This window comes from Chelonus insularis, unplaced genomic scaffold (genome assembly GCF_013357705.1).
Source record: "Chelonus insularis isolate UGA/USDA-ARS -01 unplaced genomic scaffold, ASM1335770v1 contig_383_pilon, whole genome shotgun sequence".
Classification (NCBI taxonomy): Eukaryota; Metazoa; Arthropoda; class Insecta; order Hymenoptera; family Braconidae; genus Chelonus; species Chelonus insularis.
Genome location: NW_023276540.1, coordinates 47,725 through 67,928, shown reverse-complemented (window position 1 = coordinate 67,928; position 20,204 = coordinate 47,725). Strand labels below are relative to the sequence as shown.

The 20,204-nt window shown below is 26.4% G+C and overlaps 7 protein-coding genes across 8 annotated transcripts; 4 read left to right on the top strand and 3 right to left on the bottom strand.

Moving 5' to 3' along the window:
• The first annotated feature begins 201 nt into the window (after positions 1-201).
• hpo (serine/threonine-protein kinase hippo) lies at positions 202-3,055 on the top strand. 2 transcript variants are annotated; one of them, XM_035084065.1, is made up of 9 exons: positions 202-471; positions 740-820; positions 922-1,102; positions 1,184-1,411; positions 1,483-1,935; positions 2,017-2,179; positions 2,259-2,350; positions 2,414-2,602; positions 2,783-3,055. In XM_035084065.1, the coding sequence occupies exons 1-9, from the start codon at positions 458-460 to the stop codon at positions 2,939-2,941; spliced, it is 1,560 nt and encodes a 519-aa protein (XP_034939956.1). In that variant the 5' UTR covers positions 202-457; the 3' UTR covers positions 2,942-3,055. The 2 variants fall into 2 exon arrangements, with proteins under 2 accessions (XP_034939956.1, XP_034939954.1); XM_035084063.1 differs by having other exon boundaries at positions 2,762-3,055.
• Positions 3,056-4,569: 1,514 nt separating this feature from the next.
• Snx17 (sorting nexin 17) lies at positions 4,570-8,146 on the bottom strand. Its single transcript, XM_035084067.1, has 3 exons — positions 7,704-8,146; positions 7,503-7,599; positions 4,570-7,412 (listed from the first exon to the last, which is right to left on the bottom strand). The coding sequence occupies exons 2-3, from the start codon at positions 7,560-7,562 to the stop codon at positions 6,021-6,023; spliced, it is 1,452 nt and encodes a 483-aa protein (XP_034939958.1). The 5' UTR covers positions 7,563-7,599; positions 7,704-8,146; the 3' UTR covers positions 4,570-6,020.
• Positions 8,147-8,680: 534 nt separating this feature from the next.
• Positions 8,681-10,598, bottom strand: LOC118067389 (uncharacterized). Its single transcript, XM_035084070.1, has 2 exons — positions 9,832-10,598; positions 8,681-9,749 (listed from the first exon to the last, which is right to left on the bottom strand). Exons 1-2 carry the CDS (start codon positions 10,210-10,212, stop codon positions 8,976-8,978), a joined length of 1,155 nt encoding a protein of 384 aa, XP_034939961.1. The 5' UTR covers positions 10,213-10,598; the 3' UTR covers positions 8,681-8,975.
• Positions 10,599-11,055: 457 nt separating this feature from the next.
• LOC118067387 (uncharacterized) lies at positions 11,056-14,634 on the top strand. Its single transcript, XM_035084068.1, has 10 exons — positions 11,056-11,189; positions 11,420-11,682; positions 11,908-11,970; positions 12,045-12,359; positions 12,446-12,668; positions 12,892-13,007; positions 13,085-13,302; positions 13,375-13,455; positions 13,770-13,847; positions 14,504-14,634. The coding sequence occupies exons 1-10, from the start codon at positions 11,117-11,119 to the stop codon at positions 14,514-14,516; spliced, it is 1,443 nt and encodes a 480-aa protein (XP_034939959.1). The 5' UTR covers positions 11,056-11,116; the 3' UTR covers positions 14,517-14,634.
• A 109-nt stretch (positions 14,635-14,743) lies between these two features.
• On the top strand, positions 14,744-17,247 carry LOC118067388 (uncharacterized). The gene is made up of 5 exons (XM_035084069.1): positions 14,744-14,881; positions 15,467-15,775; positions 15,870-16,418; positions 16,516-16,852; positions 16,941-17,247. The coding sequence occupies exons 2-5, from the start codon at positions 15,569-15,571 to the stop codon at positions 17,063-17,065; spliced, it is 1,218 nt and encodes a 405-aa protein (XP_034939960.1). The 5' UTR covers positions 14,744-14,881; positions 15,467-15,568; the 3' UTR covers positions 17,066-17,247.
• Positions 17,248-17,691: 444 nt separating this feature from the next.
• Positions 17,692-19,180, bottom strand: crok (crooked). The gene is made up of 3 exons (XM_035084142.1): positions 18,530-19,180; positions 18,282-18,443; positions 17,692-18,216 (listed from the first exon to the last, which is right to left on the bottom strand). The coding sequence occupies exons 1-3, from the start codon at positions 18,585-18,587 to the stop codon at positions 17,987-17,989; spliced, it is 450 nt and encodes a 149-aa protein (XP_034940033.1). The 5' UTR covers positions 18,588-19,180; the 3' UTR covers positions 17,692-17,986.
• A 150-nt stretch (positions 19,181-19,330) lies between these two features.
• Positions 19,331-20,204, top strand: LOC118067434 (stress-associated endoplasmic reticulum protein 2). The gene is made up of 3 exons (XM_035084143.1): positions 19,331-19,650; positions 19,968-20,040; positions 20,136-20,204. Exons 1-3 carry the CDS (start codon positions 19,567-19,569, stop codon positions 20,171-20,173), a joined length of 195 nt encoding a protein of 64 aa, XP_034940034.1. The 5' UTR covers positions 19,331-19,566; the 3' UTR covers positions 20,174-20,204.

Genomic DNA, 20,204 nt, shown 5'->3' with positions numbered 1-20,204 from the left:
ACTCCAAATAATTATTTTTGCTACAAACTACCTTAAATTAGGTTATGTTTGATCCTTTCTTTTTCTAATGAATAAAATAAATAATTTTCGTGTTTAATTAACTTCAAAAATGGATAATTTTTGTTTTATTTTGAAAATATCAATTAATTTGGAGTCGATGATTGTGGATTAAGCTTAAAAGTTTAAATTCCCCTCTACATTGACGTTTGTTGTACTGACACGGCGACTGAATGAACTCCGCCATCTACAATGGACCGATGGTTGATGTTTTTAATATTTTAGTTTCTTGGTTACATTAGTTTGTTAATTAAAAATATGTAATTACGTTTAAGTGAGATTAATAATGATTTTATAAATAAATAAAGATTATAGTTATAACAATTTTTGTGTTTATTGTGTAAATACTTGCGAATGCATTTTTATTTAATCAAGGAATTTCTCATATGTAAAAGCGAAGATGTCTTCTAAAAGGTATTGGATTGTTATTACTTCGTTGGCTTAAATTAGACCAATTCTTCAATTTCTATTTTAAGTTTATCTATTTTTATATTATACTCTATGATAATTTTCAAAAATTAAAATTATTATACATACTTTTAATTTATTTATTTGATAGTTTTTATTATTTTATTATGTTCTTTTTATTATTTTATTATTCATAATATTTTATATTAATTTTTATTTATTCGTTTTATCTATTATATACTTTATTGATTAATTGAATAAATTATTTTTCAAGTGAATTAAAAAAATTATCTGAAGAAAGTTTAACTAGACAACCTGAAGAAGTTTTTGACATTATTTGTAAACTTGGAGAAGGGTAAGAAATCATTTATATTATTATTTTTAATTTAAAAATTGAACATTTAACAAATAAAATAATCAAATGAAAATAATTATTTGTACATCATATATTTTCAGGAGTTATGGATCAGTTTATAAAGCTTTACACAAAGAAAGTGGACAAGTGCTCGCAATTAAACAGGTTCCAGTTGATACTGATTTACAAGAAATTATAAAAGAAATTTCAATTATGCAACAATGTGATTCCCCATATGTTGTAAAATATTATGGAAGTTATTTTAAAAATACAGACCTTTGGGTGAGTAATTTCATCCTTGAAAGTTATTTTTATAAAATAGAAGGTTATTAAATTAATTTATAATATATTATTTAATAATAGATCGTTATGGAATATTGTGGAGCTGGCTCTGTGAGTGATATCATGAGGTTAAGAAAGAAAACTTTACAAGAAGATGAAATTGCTACAATTCTTTGTGACACATTAAAAGGCTTGGAATATCTTCACTTACGACGAAAAATACACAGAGACATTAAAGCTGGAAATATTTTGCTTAATAATGAAGGGCATGCAAAGTTAGCTGATTTTGGTGTTGCTGGTCAACTTACGGTATGAATTTTAATTATAACATATAAGTTTACAGTTTAGTATTCATCAATGAATAATAAATAATGTTTCAGGATACAATGGCTAAAAGAAATACTGTTATTGGCACACCATTTTGGATGGCACCTGAAGTAATTCAAGAAATTGGTTATGATTGTGTGGCTGACATCTGGTCTTTAGGTATCACAGCTCTTGAAATGGCAGAAGGAAAACCTCCGTATGGGGATATTCATCCTATGAGAGCAATATTCATGATACCAACAAAGCCACCACCAAGTTTTAGAGAACCAGATCAATGGAGTCCAGAATTCATTGATTTCGTTAGTGTATGTCTCGTAAAAAATCCTGAAGAACGTGCCACTGCTACAGAACTATTAAATCATGAATTTATTGGTGCAGCTAAACAGCCTAATATTCTTAGTCAAATGATTGCAGAGGCACATGAAATTAGAGAAAAACAAAGTGCTCATCGTACACATATTATTAATAACGTGGCCATAAAAAGTCAAAATAATATAGATGACTCAGTGAGTTGTTGGAAAATAATCCCTTTCTTATCATTAAGACAGTAAAATTCGTGTAATAAAATATTCTGTAATGAATTATAGGATGAAGAAGACTGTAGCGGAACAATGAAACCATTACCAGAAGATCCAGGAACCTTAGTTCCAAGTCATGACCTGCCTGATACGGGAACATTAGTTTCGGCAATTTTAGATCTGGGCACTATGGTTATAAATAGTGATACTGATACAGAAGCAACAATGAAAAGTATATTTATATAATAATTTTATGCACAATCAAGAGGAACTGTTTTTTTTTATTTGTATTAATTTTATTTTCAATTTAGGGCACAATACAGGTTCAGTAGAGTCAGGAAAGAAATATCGGCCATTATTTCTTGATCATTTCGATAAAAAAGAAGCACCAGAAATTGTCAAAGTAAGTTGCACATGTCTATATATATTATGATTAATTCTACAAACTTATACAATTATTTTCTAGGGGAATGGTCAAGTAATGCACAATACAGAAACTGAAAATAAGATAGATGTGCAGATACCTACAGAATCTCAGAGGTTTCAAAGTCACTTACAGCTTCAGCTCAATCAAATTTCTCATCCAATGCCTGATCAACCACATAATAATGTTTCTAAATTCCAAAATGCTTTTACTGAACGTGACTTTGACTTTGTGAGTATTATTATTATTGTTTTGTTCAATTTCTTCATTAATTATGGAGGCAAAATCATTATATTTTTATTTGAAATTATTATGAATATTTTAAAAGAATTGAAAAGCAAATAAATTAGATGTATTAGATTAGGCATGATGATAAAAATTTAATACTAGATAAACAACCGTATGATGCAGTTAAAATTCCTGTCATATGAAGAACTTCAGCAACGTATGGCTAATTTGGATGCTGAAATGGAACGTGAGATTGATGAGCTTCGAAGGAGGTATCAAACAAAGAGACAACCAATTCTCGATGCCATGGATACAAAAAGAAAACGTCAACAAAACTTCTAACGGTTCGGTAATTTTTATACGTAAGTTAGGAGTGTGATAGATAACAGGTGTACAGTTGTATAAATTTATAAATTTTATGCTATAACCATTATTGTGAGTTTAATTAAAAAAAAATTTTTTTTTTATTCACTGTTTACGATATTTATAATTCATGTCTTTTGTTTTTGATAATGAAATTTAATTTTTTTTCTAAATAAAATAAATTTATGATCAAATATTTTTAAAGATTGAATTAATAAGAAAATATTGGCCTGGTGAATGATACTTTTTACGCTGCCAATGTAGTATAATTTATATGATTTGAAATACAAGTAGTAAATATACTCAATTTTTATTGAATAGAGTTATTATTAATGTATTATTATAAACAATATCTAAATATACATGACGATAGTGATGATTAGAAATCAAATAAGCAGGAATTACTGGAATGCAGTATCTATTTGTATGAAAAAAATGAAGAGAAAATATAATTTAAATTTTTACTTCTACAAACGACTAAATATTAGTTTCAGATAACTATTATAGACTAAAAGTATTATGATTTTTTATCATAAAATTTTATTATTAACAGATTTTCAATCGCCTAGTCTATATGATACAATCATTCTTATTAATTCGTACATAAAATTGTAAATGCCAAACAAACTTAGTATAATGTAATATTCAATAAGATTTTTTATCAAATCTTTTGTGTATAAAACTTCTTCTTTCTTTTAATTATTAACCATTAATTAAGTAATTATTATTATTAAGATAAGTAGTAATATTTATTTTTTAATTTTTTTTCTTAATTATTTAATGGTTATTACATCGTTAATCGTAATGAAAATTATGTTTCCTTTTATGATTAAGTATGAGAATATTGTTACTTAGTTTTAATTGAATTTTTATAATATGAACATATATAAAACGATACATAATATCTTAATATTTTTCAAAAATTATAAAAATCAATTAATAAATTTAACTTTTTAGATTATAAGTTAACATATAAAAATAATTTCAATAATTATCAAAACTAATTAATATTTGTTTATAAAAAATAATTTTATTATCTTTTATATGATTAACAGTGTAATGACCATTCGTTAAAATAATAATTATTCTGATAAAATCGTTGAAAAAAAATTTGTAATTGAAAATTAACTGGAAAATTCAAGAATTAGTCTTCCGTACTATGGCATTTATAATAATTATGGATAATTTTAAAATTAAACATATTAACATAGTGTATAAATTTTCATCAATTTCTAATACGTTAATTAAAATGATTCTGATCTATTCAATTATTATTAATAACTATAATAATAATTATTATTATAATATAGTCATTTTCGAACAATTGTTACTTAATATTTGAAAATTATAATTTTCTCAAATGAAATTTCCTCTCTGTACTCATGGGCATATAAGTAATTCTTGCAAAATTGAAGTGTTAGTGTGTAATACTATGCATAAGAATAACTAATAACAAACTAATTATCGCAATTTTTTTTATTAACAAATAGACAACATAGGATAACATATTTTTGATATAGAAATCATGAATTCACATAATACACAATATTATATCTCAATTTAATTCCATAAAACTACAATAAATTGACCAAGATAATTTCGTTGATGATAGAAAGAATGCTAATAAGTTTTAAAGATATTCCACGGTTAAAAATATTCTACTAATAAGTAAATAAAATTCACTAATGTCAATAAATGAATATTATTATATTATAGGAATGACTTAATGTCAGTAAAAACATTTCAATCAAGAGTAAATACTGTAAAATTTTTCAATAATTATTAAATACGTAATAGTTATTTTAAAATATTCAAGATAGAGTGAAAAATGAAGAAAAAGGAGAGTAAATGTAACAAAAAAAAAATACACAATCGTTATTGAGGGGCCTTGACTTTATACAAATGTGTGAAATTTTAGTAACCCTGGATATGTAAAAAATGCATCTATAAAATTAATAATAATTATCATAATAATAGTAATAATAAAGCGCCCAAATAATGGATTTTAATGTACCATAATCATATGCCTCATTAAAAATGCTTATAATCAGGATATGTATTACACAGAATATTAGTTTAAAAATTAACATTTTTTATTTTTTCCACTAATAAAACATGGCTTTATATAATCATTAACTGGTGCTTCTCTTATTTATAATTTAAAATATTAAACACTAGCAATAATATAAAATATATCATAAAAATAATAAACAATGTCATTTTCTAATTGGTATTTATTCATTGTTATTATAAAGATCTCTTATAATTTACACTAAAAGTATCTAGTGTAACCAATTGTCGATTAAATAATGGAATTATTTGCAATTATTATCAAAAATAGTATTTCTAGAATTATAAATCACAATTTGAAAAGAAATAATTTATTAATATAATTCATAAAAATAACAAAATATTTCATTTTTATAATGAAATTAAAAAAGAATTAAAAAACGTCAATTTTTATCATACTTAATGGACGGTTTGATGAATTCTTTTCATTTTCGAGCTCATTAAAACTTTCCGCTTGATAAACAGTTCCTTAGAAATTTTATATATATATATGTATTTCATGACAGCGTAATTTTTTTGAGCAATATGACAATTATTTTTGTAAATCATAATTTTTCATCTCAACTAGTTCAGCACTCAAGTTGATATAGATATTTTTATTTTTAATATCGACTTTTAGTTCTTTTATTCATTCACTGTAAAAAAATTTGGCACAAATTCTTATTCGATAATTCCGATTAATGAATAATTGATTAAACATAATATAAAATGATAAAACTATAACAATTTAATTCCTTTTATAAATGAATTTAAATTTTTTATATTTGCTCTCAACTCTAGGACGGAATTATTTTCATGTATTTTTCCGGTTTACACATATTTATGCAGATTTAACTGAATTTAATCACTTATAAGTAAATTCAAATAACATAGTACGTTTATAATCATGCAAATAATACACAATGAAGTGTTGATTCTGAGAATAGTACATTTGTTTCTTTTATCTGATTTAAAAATCACTGTATTAATTTCGGAATGATTGTTTTCTTCAAAGATCATCATCACCTATCATATGAAATGCATTGTTCTCCATGATATCACAGCTACTTGTACCTTTTGGATTTATTTTAGTCAAATTTTTAACATCTCCAGTTTTTTTTGTTTTCATACTTGAAGAGAATCGATCAGAAAATTTTTTAATAACTAAATCTGACGCATTTGAATCCTGGATTGGTTTATCTTTTTGTACATTGTCAATATCATCTGGTAAACCTGAGCTAACAATGACGCGACTGTGGCCATCTCTTGTGACATAGGTCCATGATTTATCAGACATTTGGTTATTTTTATTAGGATTATGAACATGCTTCAATAATAATTCATCAATCATGCTTTGTAAACATACTGACATTAAAATAGCTTGTTCTGATGATATTGTTATCCATTGTAATTGATTTTTCGCCACTAAATATTCAAAAGATAACTCTAAACTAAAATTATTTGGATCTTCTTTCTTATCAAATCCATTTTGTAGAGTTGTAATACGCCAACAACGCATTCGAGTAACTTTAAACATTGCTTCATGTTCTTCATCGTCAATATAAATTCTTAAATTTAATTCATGGCCTCCAATTGATACGATAACTTTTGTGCCAGGTTCCGGATAGTCACAATAACACATTTTAAATTGTAGATATCCATAATATTTAAAAGTGCTAACTAATTTTAAATATTCTACTTTGTTTTCCTCTTCTTTAAGACTATTCAAGTGAGTTTTTAATTGATTAGGAACTATAATCCAACCTCTGTCTACTTCTGCTATTGCTTGGATATAAAGTAAATTCAAAGAAATTGGATTTTGAATTAATTTCAAATCATTAGTGATATCCCAGTAATTCTTTCCTACTACTATCTGTTTTTCATATTGATTAATATTATCCATTGTTAAAACTGGTGATTCAAAATCATGTAACTTTCTTAGAATATCTATATTGTTATCTCCAGTTTTAGTGATGATAAATAAACAAAAATAAGATTCATAGTTTCTTGGTAAATTAATTAATTTACATACTTTTTCCAATACTTTTTGAGAATTTTCATCAGTTGACACTTTTAAGGTTAATTTTTGATTATCCATTAAAAACACAGACAAATCAACACTTTCCATCATCCTGGAAAAGGTTTCTTGTTGTGCGTTTAATAAAAATCCATTTAATAATTTTGAATTATTTATTGCTGGATTTTGTCCAATTGTTTGAATATATTTTTCCAAACATAGACGTCGATCTTCCTGTTGATTTGCAGTTAATGGAAAAAATTTTTTTGGTGGAAAAGAAGGTAACATCACATCCATGTTTTTAATCAGTTGCTCATGAAGATTGAGTAGCTGTTTATATCTCACTGTACAATGGAATAGTCCATTTATATGGATATTATAACCCTAAAAATTGAAACATAATATAATAAACCAATTACGATAATCAATTATACATAAACAGGATTTTATAAAAAAAAATTGTTTCTTTTTTACCACATAAGAATTTCCTGTTGTGTCTATGAACTCTTGAGTATCTGGTATAGAAAAATGCATGATGTTTTTATCGTTGAATCCACTTTATAATTTTAACCTTAACAAAAATATTTTGAATGTAATAAAATGAAATTATTTATAAATTAAGTGGTGTACATATTATCAACAATATGTAGACTTAAAAAATGAATATAACCTTACAATGTGGTGATTACAAGTCGTCGATGTCCACCAAAAGTCCTCCATGTATCTCAACGATTGGAAAAATGAAAGTTGCTTGTACTCATTCAACTCCGATAATTAATTTTTTTCTCATAATTTCAATCCAACAAAAATTTAAAATAACAATTTGACAGATGATACGCAATAACACACCCACAATTGGTACAATATTTTTCACACTCGTACATAAAATCCACTGTGTGCATTACGTTTGTGTGGGACTGAGTAGAAAATAAGCATTGCTATATATGTATATGTACCATACGGTAAATAGAAATGATGGAAATGAGCCATGAGCAATGTGAAAGGTCTTTTTCAATACTCCTGTATTGAAATTGATTAGAATCAATTGACCAACATTTTATTTTTACTAAGTATTTTAAAATGTGGAGATATTTTATTTACTATTTTCTTTGGAGATGCTGCTGAAAAAAGAGAATGTTTTTCAAATTTTGCAACTACACCATTACGCATGTGTGATGTTATTTTGCGCGGATTTTCTATTTAAATTTTAATGATTAAAATATAAATATCAATTATAGTACATGCATAATGTACCTGGTAGCTTAAATGAGCTATTATTATCTCAGCAAGATGACGTTAAGCTGCGAGATGCATTTGATACTTTATATACAAGTAGGTTTGATAGAAAGGCTTGCTCTAGCCGTAAAGAGGAGCTTAAATGGGCCAATTAGTGACACAAAATTAAAAAAACATTGTTAGTATTAAAATAAAAATTCAATAAAATAAATATATATATATATATATATATATATATATATATATTATGGAACATAGGTTCAATGAATTAAAATTAAATTTTTGAATTTCAGTGAAACTTTCAGTTTATTATAAGTGAACTCAATGTTTGTATTTTTATTATATATAATATTTTTTTGATCAACTTATTAGAATTATATAATTTAAAAAAAAATAAATCTTTCATTATCGTCAGTTTTAAAAACATAAAAATATCACTGTTACATTAGTAACTTTTAATTAGATATCCAAAACTTAACATAAATATTTTGTCATTGTAAAAAACTATTAACATTATCCCATTATTGGATTTTAATTGATTGTAACAAAATCAACATAAAAATTTTTTAATTCAAAAATTATGACAATCAGTTTTTTTCTAATCAACAGAAAAATACTTTTTTTTTAATTGTAAATTTCGAGAATATAATCAATTTCTAAAAAAATAAATTTATTGATAGAATTTTATCAATTAACAATTTAATATAATAATTAATTTTTATTGTAGTAATTAATAGTTACGGAGCAGTTTTCAAATTTGAGTCCTCCATTTAGTGAAAGAACGTCAGTGTTGTTGAGATATGAACTAAGATTTGAGTTGGTATTAGATGATGTCTTATCGATAATAATAGTATTTTTATTCTCATTTAAATTATCAGTACTACACGGGTTACTATTTGTGTTTTCCTCTTCAGAGTAAGAATCTTTAATGATCATTGCAGGTGATTCATCAATATCAATTGAATTATTAGAATTTGTAGAGTTAATTGCATCAGCAATAGTATCATCTAATTTTTGTTTATTTTGAATAGATTCTTTAATGTATCCCTTTACCACACTTCTTGACTTCCATCCACCAAATCTTTTGAGATCAATTATTGATGCTCCTGCATCTGCAACAACAGTGGCCCCAGTTCTTCGAAAACAGTGGCCTGTGAAAGTTTCTGGATTTTCTAGTTTTAAAAATTTGGCAATTTCTTGTGGCATTTTAGCAAATTTATTCCGACCTACAACTTGTATTGTACATTTACCGTTGGTGAATTTCAAAAAAAAACGATTAGTTGGTGCATTAACGTTTCGTAGGTCCAGGTATTTTTGAACTATCTCAGCATAATCCTCAGTGATTATAAATGTCCTTGATTTCTCAGTGCTAGTCTTGGGTATATTAACTAGAAATATGTCTCCTTGTTTAGTGATATCGTCAATTGTACAATTTTTTAATTCTTGACTCCGACAAGCTCCCATTATTCCGAATATAAGGGCAACCTATAATCATAACATATAATATTTGTAAATATTTAATTCTTTTATCAATTTTAATTGTAAATATTTATATAAATTTACTTACTTTTGTAACTAGATACACCTCATCAGGTGCTTCATTAATAAATTTCTCGATATTTTCTGAAGACAAAACTCGTGATTTCGTGCTTTTAAATCCGCGAGATAATTTTTTCAATAAACTTGATAATTTATTATAATTGTTAATGTTAATTTTTTCTTGCATACTTAATGTCTTTTTTAACATGGAATAAATTGCCCAAAGACTTGATGGTTTATATTTTTCATTAAGTTCTGTAAAATATTCTAATAGTACGCTTTCTGATGCTAAACTGGTACCTTTCTTGGATCGCCATTTTATAAAATTTTCATACGCCGATGTATAAAGTTTTTTCGATTTGTCTGGTAGATCTGGATGTGTCAAACTGTGTGAATTTTCATTGTCCATTGTAAAAAAATGCCTCAAACTTAACACCTAATGACGTACACGTGTCTGATTTATAAAAAATCAGATGAGACAATGAAAATCACAATAACACGTGGAAAATGAATCATGGATGCCGCTCCACTACACCGTGTTTTAAACCGGATTCCTCTTTCGAGTACTTAAATTACCAGGAGTTTAAATGAACAGACTTGGAGAACCAGTCAATAATCTGCCATTTAAACTCCTTTCTGCAGGTACGATAAATAAGTACACATTTATGAATATAAACACTTGTGTATAGCATGTGGTAACAGCCTACAGTAGTGTCAGTCACAACGTAAGGCGCATGCGCACGAGCCGAAGGTGACTCGTGTTGATGTCATCTGCTCGAGGTGATAATAATAACTCACTTAGAATGCATACGATGGTTTATACATAGCCGGTAGTATAAAATAGTACATTACGCATCTAGGGACCAAAGTGAGGTATTATTGCCTCAGACCGATAGCGTTAGCCAAAACATTCAGTGCATGCGCACGAGCTGAAGGCGAGTTAAAAAAAAAATTATCGGTCTAAGAACATTATTTAAATGGCTTGCAGAAAATGATTGTCACATTAAAATTCAAAATCAGACTCTTAGATGTAATTAATTATAACCAACAAATACATTTGATATTGGATAATTAAAATAAAACAATACCTACTATTTTAAAATAGATATTCAAATGATATTTACTGCGATTTTTTAAATTTATATTTTTATTTTTTTGGTGATTAATGCATTTCATTATTTTAACTATCACTGAGGGATAAAACGATAGATTGATTTCTTATCAACTCTTTGTCATCATGATAAGAATAAGCAATAAACAGTACATTTATCGTTTATACTTAAATCTGAAAGGTATCAAATATTTTCTAAGCCATGTTTAACATCAGTAATTTCTGTTATTTTTATTATCTAATTACTTTGTTGATTCAACACATAGTTTGCCAAGGTCAGTTAACATAACATATTAAATATTAAAAATCATAAACATGTAAAAATACTTCTCGAATTATTGTTATAATAGTTTTTTCCAATATAAAAATTAGAGTTATAATTATAAACAATGAATTTTTTTAAAGTAATATTTTATTTGAAAAATCGTAATTAGTCTAAACCTATTTGACTTATGCATCAACTAGTTTCAATAACATGGTTTTATTTTAATTTTATGTTGACCAGGATGTACTTTCAAATGGATAAATAATACAGTATTGACTGAAACAAATCTACAGGATGGAATTAGTTTACAACCTATTTTTGATACCGAAGAACCAAGCATGTCTGCTCCTGTGCTTGTTTTGATTACAGAGAATGTTGAAAAAATAATTGAAGATAAAACTAGTTCTCCAAATAATCGAAAATCTTATTTAAAACCAACATATGTGAATAACACATTTAGTGTTATCCTTACAGATGAATTTAAAAACTATGAATGTTACGAAGTGAGTTATTGATCATTTTAATTGTTTGAAAACGTCATCACAATCAGACTAGTTGATTCATAACAGTAGATTATTAACCAAGGGAGAAAAGTATGGTATTCTGGCCCGAGTGTAAAATTGCATTGGGTGGCAAACACCCGGGTGAGAATATCTTACTTTTCTCTCGTGGCTAACATGCTTCTTTTTTATCATATCATCGTCTAAAATTAATCACTATTTTTTCAGGATCGTGATCTAATACGAATTAAGGTATTTTTCCAATGCACATCTAATGATGAAAAATCATTTGTAAGTATTGTACATCTGAATTTTTATAGTTCTTATATAAAAAAAAAAATTGTTATTAATTTAAAGGAGTTTAGGATATTCTTCAGAGTATTATGGATACAAATAATCATTACCCAGAGTTTATAAATGCTCCATACCAGTTTAATCTATCAATGCCTTATCCTGCAAATATTCCACTGCATTTATTAAATAAAATTGCTGCTCGAGACATTGATCTAACCAATTCACACATTACATTTTTTTTAAATTCTTCGGATTTTAACTCGGAAGGATTTGATGCTTCATGGTTGTCGGTAGATTCTGAAATGAAAAAAGCTCATTTAGCTAAATTTATTACTACATCTGTCATTAATCGAAAGGAAAATTTTACTTTTCGTATTTATGCACGAGTAAGAAGTTTATTTATTATAATTATTATTTTTCTTTTTTAAAAATAAAATAATCATTTATTAATAAGTTGTAAATTTTTTTGTAGGATTCAGGAGAAAATCCACTGACTAATTCTACAACAATATCAATAATAACTGACAAAAAAAATTCTATTGTCAAATTTACAAACCCAGTTTATGTCGCAGATTGCTCCAAACTCAATAGTGAAGAAGCCAATGGTACTGTACTCTCGTTTAAACAAGGAAATATAACTTTAGGCAGTGGTGGTAATGAAGCCATTAATTACACATTAAAAGAACAATCTGGAGGTAAAAAAATATATACTGAATTTAAATAAATAAATATTTTTCTTATATCTCAGTTTAAAGTTAAAGTTTTCTCCCTGTTTTCTGCATACGCCACCCAATGCAATTTTACACCCGAGTCAGAATATTGGACTTTCCTCCCTTGGTTAACAATCTATTATTTTCAAATCATTAAAAAAAAAGACTGGAGAATTTTGATGTTTTATTGGAAAATATTTATTTTTAGAATATCAACAAAATTTTAAATGGGTCAGATCATCAAATCACGAAGCAATTCAGATAGTATTAATTAATCCCCCTGAAAAATTATTCAACGAATGTTACGTGCTTCTAACTCTGAGTGTATGTAAAATGGATTTAATTCAGAACAAAAAAAAATAATTCAAACAATGAAAGAATAAAAATATGTCAATCAATAGGCTAAAAAAGAAGGAGCTGAAGAAGAAACTACAATTATTCATATATCACTTCCTGGAAAAACTTCATCAATAATTCATTCTACAACTCCTACGACTTCACCATCAGATGCTGATGAAGAAGAGCAGTTTTGTTATTGTACCACAACTATTATTATTATGTCAATTTTCTTAATAATACTTACGGTTGGACACGTTGTTACTTTTTTTCTTTACTGGAGGTAATGAAAGGCATTCAAAGTAATACATCAATAATTACATATAAATCTACCACTGTAAATTTTATTTTTCAGAAGAATCAAACTTATTCCCAAAGAAAGTCCAAAGGTAAATAATTTTACCGAAAAGAAAGAAGAAATGAGAGAAATAGAGAGGTAAAAAAAAATTGCTTCACTTTAATAATTAATTATTTTTTCTAATATTGAATAAAATAGTTTTTCTCTTCTATAAATGATATATCTTACAAAGTATCATCAATTTTATATTTTAATAAACTTCACACGCACGATGATAATCTATAAATTAGTTAATCATGAAATTGACGTTGAAGGTTGTTCCATATATATTACAATTATAAATCCTTGCATATAATCACGCACGATTAATACTAAATAAATATATTCAAACTAATATTTAATTAATAACATATAAATATAGACGATTAATTAAATGTTTATTAAATTCACAGAAATACAAACTCAGTTAATTCACCAAGACGGTCTGTTGCCTTCAATGATATCGTTGAGGAAATCAGCATAGCCAAATTGTAATTAAACTAATTCTACAATACGTAATGTAAAGCTGCATTTAGACAAGTATCAACTACATATTATTAAACCAACAATTTTTATTTATTCACTAAAAACCTAAACATTTAAATGTAAGTTCATTTTAAAGTGACTTTTATTGTAAACATTAAGTACACGTGTTTTATGTATTGTTTATCGCAATTCTTATTTAAATTCAAAATGAGTCTTATAGTTTCTACGTCGTTACATCAAAATTGTTGATCGATTTATTTCGCATTACATTTTAAATAAATGTTTTAACAACAATAATAATAATAGAAATATGAAACATAAATAAATATTTAAAATTACTCTAAAAAAAATGGAAGAACTTAAATAGTAGCTGTAAATGTGATCTATTTATTTTAACGACAATATCTTTCGTTTTATTATGCGTCATTTCTCTGTAAAGTGCATAGTACCATATACTTCTTATATTATTATGTATATACGTTTTATAAATCGAGTTTGACCTTGTGTAGTCCATACGTAGATCAAAACCCACTCAAGCAGTTCGACTTACCAAACTTGATTCATACACTATACGTACCTACTATTATACGATTATTACTGGTGTGTATTCATCACGAAAACCAAGCATTCTATTCATATATTACAATATATTATATTATAGACTATACAGCTAAGTAGCGGGAACGATAGTCCCTACTTCTCCACCATTTGCAGTTGATTCCATTGAGGTTGCCGGTCTCTACATAGAATATAAAAAGAATTCACATCATATCAGAGGATACTTAGCTAGAGGCTGGGTTGTCAGAGTTCCTTCAAACTTTGATCAATCTATTTTTACCATACTTTATGTTGCACTAAAAATTTTTCATTGGACTATTAATGAATAAAATAAAATCAAATTATTATATTAATTTTATGTGAGTGTGTTTAAATCTATATTTTAAATTTTACTGTGTTTTCAAGAAATTATTATTGTGTTATTTATTAAGAAGGAAATTTTGATTTAATCAACACGACAATTGGTTTAATATAATGAAAGGTATTTGATGTTTATTTATAATTTATTATGCTATATTGTCATCATTCAAGTTGAAATAAATTTTATGAACGTACTTGATAGTAGGTGAACGATTGAGATCAATGTCAATGTATATGTTTATCTATTGATTGAGATTTTAAACGTAAAAGAGTTGTGTGTATCTAGAGTTCTAATAGGAAAAATGTTATTAGTGATTATCGTTGATATACAGGATATCTAGGTTATTTTGTTAATATTTAAAAAATTTTAAATAATGTATAAGGTCACATGCAAGCTATTGCAACATAAAATTTTTTATTTGTTATTCATAAATTACAATGAAAAGTTAACAAGATTGATATAGAATTTTATTGATTACTTTCAGGTGAAATAAATGGTATTTTTATGATTTCTTTGTTACAAAAGCTTTTAGAAAAATCAATTAATTGAACAGTAATTAATCAATATATACATTTGCTATTATTCTTCTATCTTTATAGTTGAATATTCATTAAGAAGTAGTTTAAGAGTGTCAATGAATAAAAAAACATTCAAATGATACTTTCAAAAAGATAAAAATTCATGAATTTTTTATTTGATTTTTAGTTGATGTTTTTACCGATGAATCTTATCATATGAATCATATGCACTGATAAGATAAAACTTGATAAAACGACTTAATTGTCAAAAAGAAGTGACATCATTACAATGGCAATTGCAAGACTTAAAAGTTTTCTTGATACTAGTATCAAAAGTGTTACGACTCCATTGGATCGTACTGCTAATTTGGAGCCAGAGATTGGATTGAGGATTATTTATTCACCAAATCAAAAAACAATCAGTGTTACAGTTCTAGGAGCTCGTCATTTACCACAGAATTTTGGATTTACTAGAGTAAACAGTTATGTTGTCAAGGTAAAAGCACTATGTGTTTATATAATGTTCTTATTGTTAGATAAAAATATTTATTATTGTTTGATTATTTTCATTATCATAAGTAATTTTGCAGGTGAAATTTTTCCCTCACAAAGAAAAATTTGAAACGACAGCAAAAAATGAATCATGGCCTCAATGGAACGAGGAATTTATTTTTAATTTATGCAAGGAAACAAAAATGAAATTTGGAAAATCAAAATTAACTGAAGACGTGCTGGATGGTTCGAAATTAATAATAGCTACTTTGTATGCAATATTAGAAGACAAACCATTGATAGCAACAGAAAAGAAGGAAGCAGACAAGGAAAATACAAAAAGTGAGAACTCAAAGAAGGATGGGAAAAAAAGAGAATCTACAGTAGCTTCAGGAAGTCAAGAATCAAAGTCTCATAAGTTTTTGAATCAATTTTTTAATAAGAGTCAAGATAAAGATAAGGATATTTTAGTAGAAAAGAAAACTCTTGATAAAAGAAGAACAGTAGGTGCAATGACTATTTCTTTGGACCCGAAGAATTTTGTTACCAAGCCATCAAGACCTAAACATGCTGATGATGTTTCGACAGGAGATGTTTGGAAACCTCTTAAGCCAATTGCTAGTGGAATATCAGGAGCAGAAGAAAGGGTAATTTACCTAATTATTTTATTGATATTAATAATGTTTCTAAAAATTTAGTATATTATGTTTAATGTATAACATTTATTTGAAATAAATATTTTAGAGAGAAAATAAAAAAGGACAAGTGGAAATGATACTAGTGCAAGAGAAAAGTGACAAAAAAGATATCAGTGATGGAAGATTAATTTTAAGTTTATCACGATTAAAATGTTCTCTACAAACCATGCATGAACATGAAGCATTGAAGGGCCAAATGTATATCAAAATGTCTGTGGTAGATAATGGAAGAGTAACCCATTTTTGGAAAAGTGATCGATTTAATCCTTCTGTCACTATGAAATTTGCTGAAGACCAGGCCCAAGTGATTGCTGAAAACCCTTATGAGGGAGCTCTTAAGGATGTTAGTTTTGTGGTGAAATTTGTCTCCAAAAATAAAATGGGTAATTACAATACTAAATATTTCATGTTAATTGAAGATGGTTTATATAAATTCAAACAAATATTATTGAAATATTTCCGTTGTTTTAGGAAAAAAAACAACTGTCGGTCACTTCGTTATTGGTCCAGATGTAGGTGGAACTTATAGTGAACAATGGAAACAAGCAGTAGCAAAACCAGGACAAAGAATCACAAAATGGCAAGCTTTTGAATAGCTTGATATGAGTATCAAAACGAAGATTTTTATTTTATGAGTCTGATGATAATACCGTCCGATATTAAAACTTTTTGAAAAATGTATCAGTTAACATTTTAACTGGAATTTATATTTTTATATTATTAACATAATTTTTTTAATTATAGAATAATCACTATTTGAGTCTTTAGAAATTAAAAATGCAAGAAATGTCTGTATGTATATTATATTGTTTGAAATATAATTATGTCACAAAAACAATTAAATATAAGATTCAATTCAACTGTTTTTATTCAATTATTTGAAACATAATTTGTAAACATTAATAATTGTATCATTGTAAAATCAACTTTTATTAAAATAAAAGATTTACAAATTTTTAATGTCTGTTTGATAAATGTAATAATATAAAAAATTATTATTAATTTTTTCAAATATTTTATTAGTCAAGTTTTGATTTTTATTTGTAATATTTATTGATCAAAGAATTAACCAGTAAATGGTATAATAAATATTACTATTTACATCAAGATGAAGGCACGTATTTATTTTTTATAATCTTACTTTCATAATCATTTTATAAAAATATTATTTTTTCTCAATATTACTATAAAAGTAGAAAATTGTTAAAAATTATTTAAAAATACATAATGTAGAATTGCCTGGACGGATTTATAGCACTTAAATTATAAAAATACATTAATAAATTATCATATTCACAATACAAATATTTAAGCTTCTAAAAAATTTTTGATAGTTTGTACCACTTAATAAGACACAATGTTAATAACATGATGACAATTGTCATGAGATATTCTTTTCTCGTAAATTAATTTTACTTGTCTAAAAACATAATATGAGTTTCTTACTCCAAAAGTTGTTTTAACTAACTAAATTCATTTCATACAGTTTTTACTATTTACTAAATAATATTAAATTACTATGCTAACGTCATGTAATACCTTACGCCTATTAGGCTTGTTAATAAAATAATAAACCAAGAACTTTGTATTGATGAACTAGTATTACAGCCTTCTTTGCTGTTGCACGTGCAATATTCCATGAATATATTGTGTGTTCCTGTTCTCATCAAACAAAATCGTTCATCACCTCCTATTCCAGGTTCTCCCATAAAAGCACAACTTCGAAAATAGGTCCATTTTCCATGAACTAAAAAATGTTATTATTAATCCATGAAAATATAAATTATTGTAAAAGACAAATTCTAATCAAACCTTTCTGACGAATTTTTCGACACATTGTTGATTTGATGCCCTTCAGATGTTCTGGAGGTTGTTCATGATCACAATCGGCAATTGGCATTGTTGAATTATCGAAAGGATCAGCACACTTTGGGTCATTATCTGACCTGCATACCCAACATTTGATTGTAAAACCTAAAGATCAAAATAATATTGATTTCATTAATAATTTATAGAGATATTTGATATTGTGATAGTAAATTTATTTTAAAAATCATCACCTTGATGAACACAACATGCCATTAGAACAAGGATAACAAATAATTTAAAACTTTCCATGATAAACTAAGTTTGGTAGACAATTATCACAAACTGTAGAAAATTCTCTTTACAATAACAATAATTCAATACATAAAAATATTTATATCACTGATCTTTTGTCGAAGAAAATAAAAAATATTCTTGTAACTTTTAAACGCACGGAATGTTTGGTTAATCACGCATTACGCATCCTTTCATAATATAACGTGTATATACACGGCAACGCCCATAGAATAATTGTGAATAATTTTGTCGTTTTCCATTCTGTTAAAAATATTTCACGATCCTGTTGCTTATGGGTGGAGAAACGGAAAGTGAATTGTTTGAATAGCCACTGCATGTCGCCACAATCGTTTATACACACAGGTATCAACAGTTATCATCATTGGCTCAATAAGCGCTTGATGTTATCGACATTTTACCTATAAACTTCTCTGTTGTACCGACAAAGTTAGAGATAATCATCACTATTCTAGTTCTTCCACAAAACATTGGAATTATTTAGTGCTATTTTTCGTGTAATTTTTATTTCCACAGCATAGTCTCTGCTAATCTAGTTACTTTTTTTGTTATTATCAAAATATAGATACAAACAAAATTCACCTTCGGTTTTTATTACAATAAATTACACTATGGTATCAGTTGCTTAGGTTAATTTTTTTTTTTATGAATCTTTAGACAATTATTCACAGAATTAATGACTTTCTTTAGCACACCATTGTATAATAATAACATTGACATATGGTATACGTGTTCATATGTCAATTCCATATGATAATATGTTTTCAAGACTGATTTGACTTACGTAGTGTGAACGTGGAATAATTTCGGTAGAAAACATTTTCTGTTGTATTCACGTGTCACATAGTGAACGCGTAAGCATCTACTAATATTGTACAAAAGTCTACTTGTGAAGTAGCATATACTCATTTGAGATATTAATTAAGTGACCACGAAGCATATACAACATCAACTGAGTGTTTACTGCTTTTAAAACATGGCACCAAAACAAAAAATGCGGATTGCTAATGAAAAAGCAATGAAAAACATCACGATGAGGGGCAATGTGTCAAAATCATCGGTAAGTTTTGTTTTTTTTTATTCAAATAAACTTTTTTCAAAATATTATACCAGTCAATATTCAACAGCTGGTTGTTAAGTGTCATATGGAGCATTCATTTTCCTTTAACTACTCCTAAAGGATTTATGTTTATAACAATTAATAATTTATTGCTAACATTATTTAAATTTGCCATCTGTTATTTATTAATCAGTCTTAAAAACGTTATTATCCAGAGATTATGATTTTTGTGTCATAGTTTTAATGAATACTAGCTAAATTTAATTTATTCATAGATTTTAAAACATATTTAATATAAAATATTGAATTGTTATTAGAAATCTCAAGAAGAGTCATCACCTGTTGGACCATGGCTTTTAGCATTATTTTTATTTGTCGTTTGTGGATCAGGTAAAGTAATTTTCTATTATAAATAATTACATAGCCAATAGTTAATTAATTTAATAATAGTAATAAGTATTGAATAATTTTATTTATGTTTTCAGTGATATTTCAATTAATCCAAAGCATCAGAATGGCATAAATTTGTGAATCATGTTCATCATCCATCTTCA

Coding starts and splice junctions, on each gene's coding strand:
- hpo (XM_035084063.1), top strand. Junction 1,103..1,183: donor TTAAAAATACAGACCTTTGG/GTGAGTAATTTC, acceptor ATTTAATAATAG/ATCGTTATGGAATATTGTGG. Junction 2,603..2,761: donor CTGAACGTGACTTTGACTTT/GTGAGTATTATT, acceptor ATTTAATACTAG/ATAAACAACCGTATGATGCA.
- Snx17 (XM_035084067.1), bottom strand. CDS start 7,562: ATGCATTTTTCTATACCAGATACTCAAGAGTTCATAGACACAACAGGA. Junction 7,413..7,502: donor CAACAGGAAATTCTTATGTG/GTAAAAAAGAAA, acceptor TTCAATTTTTAG/GGTTATAATATCCATATAAA.
- LOC118067389 (XM_035084070.1), bottom strand. CDS start 10,212: ATGGACAATGAAAATTCACACAGTTTGACACATCCAGATCTACCAGAC. Junction 9,750..9,831: donor AGGTGTATCTAGTTACAAAA/GTAAGTAAATTT, acceptor TTATGATTATAG/GTTGCCCTTATATTCGGAAT.
- LOC118067387 (XM_035084068.1), top strand. CDS start 11,117: ATGTTTAACATCAGTAATTTCTGTTATTTTTATTATCTAATTACTTTG. Junction 11,971..12,044: donor CTAATGATGAAAAATCATTT/GTAAGTATTGTA, acceptor AAAGGAGTTTAG/GATATTCTTCAGAGTATTAT. Junction 12,360..12,445: donor CTTTTCGTATTTATGCACGA/GTAAGAAGTTTA, acceptor ATTTTTTTGTAG/GATTCAGGAGAAAATCCACT.
- LOC118067388 (XM_035084069.1), top strand. CDS start 15,569: ATGGCAATTGCAAGACTTAAAAGTTTTCTTGATACTAGTATCAAAAGT. Junction 16,419..16,515: donor TATCAGGAGCAGAAGAAAGG/GTAATTTACCTA, acceptor TAAATATTTTAG/AGAGAAAATAAAAAAGGACA. Junction 16,853..16,940: donor TGTCTCCAAAAATAAAATGG/GTAATTACAATA, acceptor CCGTTGTTTTAG/GAAAAAAAACAACTGTCGGT.
- crok (XM_035084142.1), bottom strand. CDS start 18,587: ATGGAAAGTTTTAAATTATTTGTTATCCTTGTTCTAATGGCATGTTGT. Junction 18,444..18,529: donor GGCATGTTGTGTTCATCAAG/GTGATGATTTTT, acceptor TTTGATCTTTAG/GTTTTACAATCAAATGTTGG. Junction 18,217..18,281: donor TCGAAAAATTCGTCAGAAAG/GTTTGATTAGAA, acceptor AACATTTTTTAG/TTCATGGAAAATGGACCTAT.
- LOC118067434 (XM_035084143.1), top strand. CDS start 19,567: ATGGCACCAAAACAAAAAATGCGGATTGCTAATGAAAAAGCAATGAAA. Junction 19,651..19,967: donor GCAATGTGTCAAAATCATCG/GTAAGTTTTGTT, acceptor AATTGTTATTAG/AAATCTCAAGAAGAGTCATC. Junction 20,041..20,135: donor ATTTGTCGTTTGTGGATCAG/GTAAAGTAATTT, acceptor TTATGTTTTCAG/TGATATTTCAATTAATCCAA.